The sequence below is a fragment of the Oxyura jamaicensis genome, chromosome 4 (genome assembly GCF_011077185.1).
Source record: "Oxyura jamaicensis isolate SHBP4307 breed ruddy duck chromosome 4, BPBGC_Ojam_1.0, whole genome shotgun sequence".
NCBI classification, from domain to species: Eukaryota; Metazoa; Chordata; class Aves; order Anseriformes; family Anatidae; genus Oxyura; species Oxyura jamaicensis.
The window spans coordinates 71,463,135-71,475,266 of record NC_048896.1 but is presented as its reverse complement, the minus strand read 5'-3'; the positions used below and the strand labels follow the sequence as shown (position 1 = coordinate 71,475,266).

Genomic DNA, 12,132 nt, shown 5'->3' with positions numbered 1-12,132 from the left:
TGGCGGGGCGGCGGCGGCGGCTGCTGGTCCTGCTGCCGCTGCGCTGCCTCCTGCTGGGGCTGCTGGGCGGCGGCGGCGGCGGGCAGCCCGGCGGCGGGGAGTACTGCCACGGCTGGGTGGACGGGCAGGGCGGCTACCACGAGGGTTTCCAGTGCCCCGAGGGCTTCGACACGGCGGCCGCCACCATCTGCTGCGGCTCCTGCGCGCTGCGCTACTGCTGCGCCGCCGCCGAGGCCCGCCTGGAGCAGGGCGGCTGCACCAACGACCGGCAGACCCCGGACCCGGGAGTCACCGCCCGTGAGTGCCCGCACCGAGGGGCTCGGGGCGGGCTGGGGACGGACCCCCGGGGGCAGCCTGGCACGGCCCGGCTCGGCTCGGCCCGAGGGCAGGAGCCGGGCGCGGCTCCAGGTGCGGCGGGGCCGGGGGGGGGGCTCCGGGAGGGGCCCCCTCGGGGTGCCCGAGGCCGTGCTCGGGTCCCTCGACGGGTCCGGCGTGGGACCACGCCTGTGGCCACCTCACGGCGTGTAACGGCACCTGGGGCACCCGAGCCTGGTTACTACAGGCAGCTGCACCGCCAGCCCCAGTTCTGGGGTCTGAGGGAACTGGGAGAGGGGTGGGAGTCTGCGAAACCTAAACAGACGGTGGCAAACGGCGTCTACCGTCGGTAACTGTTAACTCTGTCAACAGAGAACTTCTGACTCGTGGCCCTAGGGTATAAACTTTAATTTAGTTCTAATGAGAGCGATCAGGAGCTCTGGGAGGCTCAGTGTCTAGCGGGACGGAGACAATTACATGGGGCTCCATAAGCTGTTATATCTAAGTAAGAGCACGGTTATTTCCACAGGCTAACACTCACACTTTTCCTCATCTTTCTTCTCCCAGAGCCCATCTACGTGCCGTTCCTCATAGTCGGATCAATATTTATCGCCTTCATTATCGTGGGCTCTCTGGTGGCGGTTTATTGCTGCACCTGTTTAAGACCTAAACAGCCTTCGCAGCCGATACGCTTCTCTCTCCGGAGCTATCAGACCGAGACTCTTCCCATGATCCTGGCCTCGACCAGCTTCAGGACGCCGTCAAGGCAGTCAAGCACGGCCACCAGTTCCAGTTCAGCCAGCGGTTCGGTTCGCAGGTTCTCCTTTGCCCGGCCAGAGCCGGGGTGCCTTGTGGCATCGCCGCCGCCGCCCTACACATCTGGCTGCTTCCAGCCAGCCCACGCCGCCCACATGAACCAGCCGTCGGGATTTCTGGTGTCGCCGCCGTACTTTGGGTACCCGCTCCAGCCAGAGCCTGCCCTCGCTGGGAAGAGCTGCTCTGATTTCGGCCAGAGCTGAAAGGAGTCGCCACGGAGTGATGCAGCCCTAGGGAGCACAGAGCCTGCTGCTGCGGGTGTTGCAAGCGATGCCAGAAGTCAGAGCCGTTCCCGTGGGTGAGTTGCCCTTGAAAAGTGCAAGATTTCAGAAACCCAGCCTTCGGTACTTTCCTGAGCTTGGATCGCAGTTACAAATGAATTATAAAATGTTCCAGTCTTAGTTCGACAGATCTGATAGTTCAGTCTAATGCGTGCAGAACACATTGAGAGACAAATGGAAAAAAAAAATTGGGATAAAGTTACTCATTTCATGGAGATATAAATGATGCTTTAACCCTAAATGATATTAACTTAGTTAACAAACCAGCTGTATTCCACGGACCCAATAATCAGAAAAGTGCTATAAAGTAGCAGTCAGACCGAGAAGTAACAGAGAAGTAACATGTACTAAACTGAAGAGTTTGTGGATCCTAAAACAGCTGACTGCTTCCACTTCCATGAGCAATGACAGTAAGAAGAGGTATTTTACTATAGATATGGAAGTGCGTGGGATTTTTTAAATACAGATAATATACCTACACTTACACTGCATATCTGTATTACTTAACTTTAACTGAGATAAAAATAGTATGAATTAGGCTAGTTGAAAACATGCAAATCCCAAGCAGCTGAATAATTATGTATGAGAAAAGCAGAATGTATTCAGTAATATCGCTCATAACTTCTCAGCATAAAATTCTGAAAATGGCATCGAATTGAAGCCTTCTTCGGAAGGAAGTATTTATGGTCGGCCTCTTGCTCAGCAACACGTCTAAGCTGGACAAACTGATCTTAAAGTTCTATTTGTAAAATTAGCCATGTATAAAATGTAAAGACAAGCTTGTAATTTAAAATGTATTTACAACATTGACAACACTAATTATTAAGTAGTCACATCAAGAAAATGTATCAATAAACTGTGGTTGGAATCGAGCGTCACCTGAATGTTTTTGTGGAGATGCTGTTCAATGAGCAAATTTTCACTTTTCTGGTGTAACTATACTGCATTGTTTCCTGTTAAAAACAGTAAATTTTGCTTTTGTAAATGATTTACATCTTTAACTGTGCACCTGTTGTGCAGATTTAATATAATGTAAATTTCTCTATATAGCTAGGTAATAAATTAATATCTTTTTATATGTAACTTGAAACTTAATGTGGTTAAAACCACACTGATTAGTTGGGTATTTTAATCTAAAACATCCTGCCTTAGGAACAAATTTTGTTTGCCCTTCTACATTCCTTCATCCAAGTAAGCCAACAGACCAAATGGAAGAAGAAAAAAAGGTGTCTAAAACAAACACATGCATCAAGCAAATGGAAAATACACAAGAAAAATGTGCAGACATTAAAGGGCTTCCCTTTAGACTTATTTTTCTGAACAAATGCAGTCTCATTCTATGTGGCAGACTCCACGATATCAGAGGATCAGTTTTCCTATTTTATGAGCCCAAAACACCCTGTGTATAGGATTTGTTGAAGTATGTTGTAGCTGGCCTATTTTACACGTATTAACATATAAATGCATATTAAAATTATAGCACTTCTAGTCTGAATTATGACATATTTCACTTCGTATTTTAGAAATACTTAATCGATTTTTAAGAGTTGATTTTATTATTATTTTTTAGGAAATATCTAGCAATCTGTATCTTAGCACTTATGGAAAAATACTTTGAAAAAAACCCTATCATTGTGATTTTTATCACATAATTAATGATACAATCCAATAGACATTCATGCTGGAGATACAGTTGATAAGGAAAAGACAATTCCCATATAATGATGCTTTAAGTAATAGGTTTTGACTTGCGTGTTGTAACTGCTAATTGTAAACTAAAATAACAATACACAGTAGTGTATATGTTTTATGACATATAACAACAACAACAACATAATCTATAAATAGATGTCAGATACTTGACAAACTACTTGAAAAGTGCTTGCCATTCTTTTTAGAAGCAATCTTCAAGAAAGGGAGCAGGTAAAGTTTTGCCCACCTTTTTAGATGTTTTGTAGGGATACGTCCCGGTTCCATTGTGCATTTCAGGTACGATGGGTCTGTTCGTGAAATACCTTTCTGGAAAACTTAGCCCAGAATTCGATATTGCAGTAGGTATCATCTCTGCTGTTTTGAAGCATCCTTCGCGATATACCGGTCATTCACATATATAGCAGAAATAGATATTAAACTATACTAATTAAAGTATGGTTTACAAATGTATAATAAATCCTTGGTGGAAATATTTTTCATCTACTAAGGTAAAACAGATACTACAGGTGGAAACATAAACGTGATCAATTTTGGCTAGGAAATAACAATTTTATTTCCCTTTAAGCATTAATTAGTCATCAGTACCACTGACACGGGCGATGGATAGCTAAAATTCAGTGTTTTCCTCAAAGAGGTGCTATACACACTGAGAAATTATGAGTTTGACAGTCATTGACTACTAAAATTTATTAGTGTACACTAAAGACGCGAGGCTTCGTAATAGTTGCAGCAGGCTCTAAAGTCAATTTTCTTAATGTATTAACATAGGGAATGATTTTTGCTGCACTTGAATACAGACTTACAAATTTTGGGGATTATTAAGCCCAAGTAAAGGCTGTAAATTTTGCCATGTGTTGTGGAATTCAACCTAGCAGGAAGACCTGTCTGAGCTACTTAAACTCCCTTCCTCCTCTCATGCCACATAATGTCTTTGACCTCATAAAAATGCTTGAAAAACTTGACACACAGGAATAATTCCACTGAATCAGACTCAAAAGTTTATGGAGTGCTAAGCACTTTGCAGATTGGTGGCCAGAGTGCAAAAAATCTTGCAGAGGGGGGGCTGAGACTGGGGGAAGGATCAGCTGAAGTTAAAATAGCTGTACTGGGTCACCTGTATGCAGGGGGGGTGGGGATTGCACTGTGCAAATTGGTTGGCCATGAAGAATTGTAAATTACTGTTAATGGAGCTAGTGACAGTGACTTACATAGCTGAAGGGACAGGAAAGGAATTGGCAAGAATACAGAGCCAAGGACTCAAATGGTCATCGCCCACGTCTGTCATTTCCAGCATGGATTTAGGCTCCAGCTTAAAGACTGAACTTCCTTCCTGAAATGTCCTGAAAAGGACATTGTGGCATGGATGCTCCTATGATTTACAGAAAAAAAATAAAATAAAACTTTCAGACAGAACACAAATGACATTCCGATACACAATTTTAATGGCTAATGAAACAATTTGAAGGGTTTATATAGTACTCGCTGAACTGCTCTGCATTTTTTTTTTAAACAGTGCAGGTTTAATTATTTCATTTGTAATCAAGGAGCTATTTCATACGCATTTTATTAGAGTGACACCAATCTAAGATATATCAAAATGAAAGAAGAATCACTCAGGAAACTGATTATTGTCATTCACACACATTATGCACAAAATGCTGTGATTGCGATTAGCTGGTAATTGCATGTATAAAACCCACACCTTCTATGGGCAAAGAATAATGAATAGTGACGTGAATTAGATCAGCCCTTTTCCTATACTGAGGGTTTCTTAAGGCTGTATCTCCAAAACATATCAAAGCCCTTCTGTGCCAAGGAAAATATTACGTGTGCTGGCAGGAATTTCTGAAGGATTTTATTTGAAGCTAGGTAAGCAGTATAGCAAAAATGGCTAGGTAAACTAAGGGACCATTTGTAACACTAATCCCCCAGGAATATAATAAAATGATACCACAATTTAAAAATGATTTCATTGCTGCTATTAAAGCTTGACAGTGAAGATATGGAAATCAGTCCTTGGCACCGTTTTTCCGTGTGTTGTGATGTGTTGTGCAGGCTAAACAGCGACGCAGAACAGACCTGCTTTTGAGGGGACTGCTGCTCCGCTACATGTTCATACAAAGTTTTTGATTCACAATTACATTGAGGCTGTAATTCCGTGGTATGCTATCTTCACTCATGGAGCTAGAAAGAAATGCCTTTCTCTTCTTTTCATTCTCTCCATCTGACTTGTGGTGAATTCAGGGGGCTGTCGCGTAAGTCAGGTTAGTGAAATGATTTTGCTTACAACTAACATTTTCTGTAAGAAAAGAGGGTAGGGATTTGAAAGGGAACCTGAATCATTATAAGGATTATAACCTGAATAATTTGAATGGCTTTATGACTGTCAGCATAGCAGAGTTGACATACTGAGAGGTGGAATCTCCTTAAACCAGCTCCACCATTTAAGACTGGCATCATGAAACAGCTTAAAAGATGCGTCCATTATTAAGCCTAACTACACAGAACACAAAACCTACAAGAAATTAATTGCCTAGTGTATAAAAAGAATCAGTCATCTTACTTACAACCAAAACACTATTTAGCTTTGGCTGTATTGATTTTTATTCTGTGGGTGGGCACTGTTAGGCAAACGAAGTATCTGCTGCTATTGTAACCATGGGATACAGTGTCCACCACTGTCACCTGGAAAATGAGATGACGTTCCCTTATTCCCACTCCACCACGTTTGTACTGCATACTTCTCTTTCAAAATACAGCATCACCACCAGAAGTATCTTAGGGCTCTGCTGCAAGTCACTAAATTGCAGGCTCCCATGCTCCATTTTTGCTTGTTTGCTTTAATGTCTCTCTGGACTTCACATGAGAACTGAACAAGACATTTGAAAGTAACTATTAAAAAAACCAACAACATTTTTCTACTTTTCTTTTTGGTTTACCAAAGTAACATAAGTAGTCTCTGATACTCACGTAATGCTACTTCTGAAATGTCTCATTTTAGAAAAATTAAAAACAAGAATGATGGCATATGCATTTTCTTCTTTGAAAGCAATCCCTGGCATTTGCAACCAATCACTTCAGCTAAGAGTTTTCGTTTAATGGCAAAGTTTATTCATTTTTTTTAACAATTAAAAGACAAAACACTTAAAATTTGCAGTTCAAAACATGCACATTCACCAAATGCCAAGTGACATGTAACACTGCATAGAACTGAATGTGTTACTAAAAGAGAATAACTATTTATAAAACACAGTGCATTTAACATCCAGTTAAAACTAAACCTGAGAAACTACCATAAACACCGACTCAAAAAGTCTTCATTCATGCAGCTTCATAATTTCCACAAGAATTTCAGCAGTAATGGCTTAGTGGGGCTGTAAAACCTCACTTTACCTTGAATGCAAATTTTGCTTGTACATAGTGACTGCTTTCTGCAGCGGTTCATACATATCAAACACTGAAAATCTTAATGAAAAATTAAGTTGAAGTAGAAAAAACAATGTTAGTGCATTTATGGCTTCTATTCTACAATAAAGAAACACCATAAAATATGACTAAAAAAAATGATTCTGGTTGCAGCTTTGCAGTTACAAAAATCACTCAATATACGGAAATGCTTTTATTTAAGCAACCTTCCAAAAGTCCCAACCCTCCAAAGTGCCCGGCTTAGCACATCGTTACTCAGCTGAGCAGTCCTTATACTTACAAACACTCCAATTGAAGCCTATGGGAGTAACGGTTTGCATAAGCAGGAACCAGGTTTGGAATGCTAAAATATTCCTTTGTTTAATGAAGATCTATTGGTTAACAGCGAACAAACTGGGGGAGCGAGGGCAGAGGGGGGAAGGAGAAACTCATTTGTTGAGTTTTGCTACCAGTGAAAACATCCAGTACCAAGAAAGTTGAATTGACAAACTCATTTGCTTACAGAGCGCTAGCTTCTGGCTATATTATGAGGAGACTTTTAACAAAGGCATTAAAAAACAGGAAGAGAAACAACCATGCATTGCCTCCGAACACTGAAAAATATCACCTCATGCAGACAGAATGATAAATTCATCAGAACTACAAGTGCTTTAAGCAACATGGAAGAAAAAAGGGAAACAACATCTCTCCTTAAATTTAACACATACTCCAAGATACTAATCTTGGAGATGGAGTTAAACATAATGAAAATGTCCTAAGACACTTTATACGCATCCTTGTAACACAGAGAATTTTATGGATGTATGTTGACATATAGGAATCTTCAGCTAACTCTCAGTGTTTCAAAATACTTTATTTATTTTATACAAATAGAATGATGTTCAAGTATAAATCTGTTGAAACTGCCTTGCAAAAATAAGTGTAAAATTAGGAATTGGCAAGAAAATTTTCCAAATACAAATTATCAATAGGTTTGTTAAAATTGTTTCCTGTTACTCTTTTGAATCACTCATACACATATATATATATATTTAAAAATAATTAAGCAACAGTATTTATAGAAGATATCTGATTTCTAAGTGGCACTGCTTCAACTTTTTGATGTTTAATTTTTAATACTAACTTGTAATTACACAGTGCACATGAAACAGATGGAAAATTCCACGTGAATTCTGTATTTAATACAAATTTGAATTTTTAAACAATAAGAACAAATGCATCCTTATAAGTATTTTTGCCTAAACTATTTTTTCTTTCAATAAACATCTGCACAATCCCCTTACTTTAACAAAGATATGATGTATGAACCAGATGATAATAGATTATATTAATGTGTACTTAACAAGAAAATAAAGTGCATATTGTATACCTGACCTGATTTTAAAAATGTGCACACATAGCTAGGATGATCTTATATTTTAAAATTAAGATGCTTACAAAAATAAAAAAATTAAGTTGTTTACAAAAATCAAAAAAACACGGTAGAATTGCCACATTGTCTTTTTACTATTTCCATGAAGCAGTATCTTCCTATCACTAATCACCAGACAATAAATAACATAGGGCTTGTGGAAAAAGTATAGAGACAAGGGGGAAAGAAACAAAAAATTAAAATGAAAACTGTACTTTGTGAAATACTACTTTCAATTCTATAAAGACGTAAGGATGAAATATTGTGATAAGTTTACACTACCTTAAAAAAAATAATCACCATCTAAATTAGAACTGTTTTTCTTCTTAATATATATAGTGTCATTTTCAACAAACTTTTACAACTGGGAGATGCCTTTTTTTTTTTTTTTTTTTTTTTTAATAATGTGTGTTCCTGTAATTTTGTCACAATACATTGCAATGGATTTCTCGTCCTCATATAATTTCTGCAAAATCAGTAAATGAATCATTTAGAACAGAAAAATAATATAAAAATAGTCAGAAAGAGAATATGTATGGATTGGACCATTTTATGAGTTAAGTACACTGAAAGATTACAAAAGAACAACAGTGTCATGGTTAATTTCAGAAATGTTTTGAAGTTGGTCATTGTCCCTTCGATGACAGAAAAATAGGGACCCCCGTTTTAGGAAAGGGCCATGCCCCCAAATTTTTTCTTGCCTTAGGTCAAGTGATTTGCCCCTCCCATATTGATCCATCTATTTATCTATGCCTGAAATGGCTTTTCTGAAGGCAGTTCTTGTCTGCATGACTGACTGGCAGTACTGTTTCTAGTAGGATACGTCCCCTTTGTCCCTATGTCTTCTGTTTTCTCTTCTGTTTAGAGATCACTCCAGGAAAGCGTGAGGAAGACATTGCATAACATGCATATGAAATGCAGACTGCCTTCCCATTGATACGCCTTCCTAAATATGTACTTTCATACAGTGTCTTTTGTTGGGGTTTTCATCTATATTTGTAAGCTTCTCCTAGAATGGAGCACAGGAAAGTTGGACGGTGCAATAACATTACATGTTAAGTGTTTGCTTAGATGAAAGGCAAAGAGCTAACATCACCTTTAGTAAATGGTTTTATAAAAATTAGTAAGACTGATCAAGGGAGGTTCAGAAAACCTGTTAGTTTTAAGTTGAAACTGGATGAGTTGGAGAGCAAAGAGGAAAATCTTAATCTAGCAGATCACTAAGGATGTCATTGTTCTGCTTTTCCACCTAGCTGATCTCCATTCAAGGAAAAAAACCTGTCATTTCTACATAATACACTGAAATTTAATTAAAAATAAAATACCTGTTACTACAGAATAATGTATTCTAGATGCAATTACAGTGGCTTTTTAAACCAGAATTAAGCATGGACTAAAAAGCTACAAGATTTAACTAACTTCCCAAATGAAAAAGTAGCTTTCTCTTATTTGAAACCTGATGGTCATTGGGTGGTAAGCTTAGAGATACCAACTTTTACTACTTAAAAACATTATCATCACAATTTTCCTAGTAAGAGACTTTTAATTTACCCCCCCTCCCCCCCTTTTTTTTAAATAAAAAACGTAAGTATCTTTTTCTGCAGTCACTATCCTTCTCTTTTTAATTAAAGGCGAGTATATAGGTATTCTGCTTGAACATTAAGTTCTAAAGAGGCTGCTGCAATGTATTTCACATCTCTATAGGAAGTGACTTCAGTGCAAATAAAACAGTACATATCACACTACTGAAGGGCATGGTTTGCTCTGTTTCAATGTATGTGTTACTTTAGTATAAAAATGTTGAAAATGTAATTAAGTTTAAAAAGTAAATTAAAACAAACTTTCTTTTGAACCTACAGTATAAGCAGATACAATTACCAAATATAAGCATTGCAAAAACAATTCAAGTTTGATGGAGGGAAGTAAGGCAGAGCAATTCTTTAAAATTTGAACAAAAATAATGTGCACTCAATTTTACAAGGTGGTATCCATTTTCAACATATGCACTATTAAATGAAAATGAGGGAAAAGATTCTATAAGGCCAAGGGTGCAATACTTGCAGTTTTGAAAGCAAATGCCATCAAGGCCACACAAATTAGACTCACTGCACGGTAAATCTTTCTTCTTGAGTGCAGAGACTCAAGCATGCAGTTCTGAAATCAGGACTGGAGTTCGTTTCCTTTCAAATTATTTCTGACAACAGAAAACATTTATGGAACTTCTTTGGCAAACGTTTATAGGCTAGTTTGACACATATATCTATAAACATCTTGACTCAAAATCTTTCGTAAAGAAGGTGAGTGAACACCATTAAGATACTATTTTTTCAGCACTTGTTGAAATCAAAGGCTTGTTATCAACTGTATTTAAATATATTACCACTTAAAAACCTCCACAGATGATAATGGTCTGTCAATGTAAAGCATGTTTAGCAATGAGACCATTACCTTCCAAGTATATGACCAGTATTGATTCAACTTCATTGTAAAATAAGCAAGCTGGCAAGATACAAGGTAAATTCCAATCTGCTTACAAAGACTAAGCAAATACTTGTTAAAAAATTTAGAGATGGTGTGTTACAGTATAGTTGCACAGTGCTTATGTCTACTGAATACACAAATCCAAACTTTATGGAATAAGATCATCATAGATCTTAAAATCTCTGATAACTGGGCCATGGTTGTAGCACCCAGCAAAGATCTAGTAGTCTGTCTCACAGAAGTAACTTATGAGGCCTAAATCTTGAGCTGTGTTCCTTCACCATTCCTCAGGCCTTTGTTTTGTGGTATCGTATGCTCTTATTACTTCGGACTGGGAAACTATTCCATTTTCATCTTGAGAGAAAGCGTAGCCATCTGCAAATACAAACCAAAATAGAAAAAGTTTTAATCGGATTTCACATAATCCTCAATATTTTAAAGCTTTAATGAAAGGAACTTAACGAAGACCAATATAGAAGAATAAGTCTCTTTTCAGCTGTTAGTAGGTAGAAAACCTACACTCTTTCTTACATAATTTTGCAATTGTAAAAAAGCAAAGTCTCTTAGGAATGAATAGAATCCTAACCACAGGCAAAGAATATAGTCTACGGTTTACGTTTAAATATGAACATGGTCACACACAATGCCAGTTCTCACAAACACAGTATCTAATACTTATATTCCAAACGTCTTCCTTTTTCTGAAGGCAGTCTGAATTAAAACAACTTAAAGATGCTTAATGTTTGAAAAATTAACCGCAAAAATCTACTAGGCTTAAAAAAATTATTGACTAATTCATTTGTTAAAGATAATGCTAAGATGTTAAAAAACAGTCCTATCCAAAGCTGTGATACAAAATAAAGAGAGAGATTTTAAAAGGTGCATTCTAGAAAGATGTACTAAAAGCCACCATGACAAATATTAGGATACTGCATCTTTACTATACACAAATGCAGTGAAAGGCAGTGTTTTACTTCCATACTGTTAACATATACTACTTTTTCATTGTAAGTGAACACTTACGAAGCAAATTTTGCTGCAGAGAATCAGAGCGATACAAGTTCACATGGTTCTTCTTAAAAACATTCTTCAGTAGTTGGGCTCTTTCAGTTAAGCTAGAAAGAAAGCAGATATGTGTGAAAAAATTACTTACTAATTACGGTATCCTTTTACCTTTGAGTCTGTTAAACAGGAATTAGTTATTAAAATAAAAATGATCTTTTAAAAATTATTTTTATCTGTGCCTGAATTGATTATTAAATAGATGATCAAAAGCTTGCGCAAGGGCAGATTATGATGTCCAGATCCTTTGTATTGTTTTTAATTGTTACAGTAAATGAAAAACATCTGTCTGAAGTACTGTTGTGCACTGACAATACAAATAAGTGAATAATATTGTAAATATTTGAGTGTGACTCCTTTGGAAACATGGTGTAAAGGGAAGGCATTGGCTTTCTAGAAGCAGCATGGGCCAAATACTGCCAGGCCATATTTCTTACAGAAAGAAGGGCTCTTAGCTTCTACTGAAACAGTACCACTGAGTGGGATACGAAAGGAAGATGGAGGAAAAGTCACACCTGTTGCTATCAGCTCTGTGTACAGAAACATATTTCATATCAAAACATTTAATATTTTCCATGAAAAGTGATTTAACAAGGTGTATTCTCCATGAAACTCCGGAGTTTGTTT

At 38.0% G+C, this 12,132-nt stretch overlaps 2 protein-coding genes across 5 annotated transcripts in view; one reads left to right on the top strand and one right to left on the bottom strand.

Annotated features, from left to right (window-relative positions):
* SHISA3 (shisa family member 3) overlaps window positions 1–2,495 on the top strand; it is a 4,316-nt gene extending 1,821 nt beyond the window's left edge. Inside the window, exons 2-3 of the mRNA XM_035324404.1 lie at window positions 2–297; window positions 883–2,495. Of these exons, the coding sequence (XP_035180295.1) occupies window positions 2–297; window positions 883–1,334 (748 nt within the window). The 3' untranslated portion in view covers window positions 1,335–2,495. The remainder of the gene's footprint in view (window position 1; window positions 298–882) is intronic.
* Window positions 2,496–6,219: 3,724 nt separating this feature from the next.
* ATP8A1 (ATPase phospholipid transporting 8A1) overlaps window positions 6,220–12,132 on the bottom strand; it is a 104,154-nt gene continuing 98,241 nt past the window's right edge. For all 4 annotated transcript variants that reach the window (XM_035323386.1, XM_035323389.1, XM_035323385.1 and 1 more), the window contains 2 exons: window positions 11,467–11,558; window positions 6,220–10,818 (listed from right to left, as the gene is read on the bottom strand). In XM_035323386.1, coding sequence (XP_035179277.1) covers window positions 10,721–10,818; window positions 11,467–11,558 — 190 coding nt within the window. In that variant the 3' untranslated portion in view covers window positions 6,220–10,720. The remainder of the gene's footprint in view (window positions 10,819–11,466; window positions 11,559–12,132) is intronic.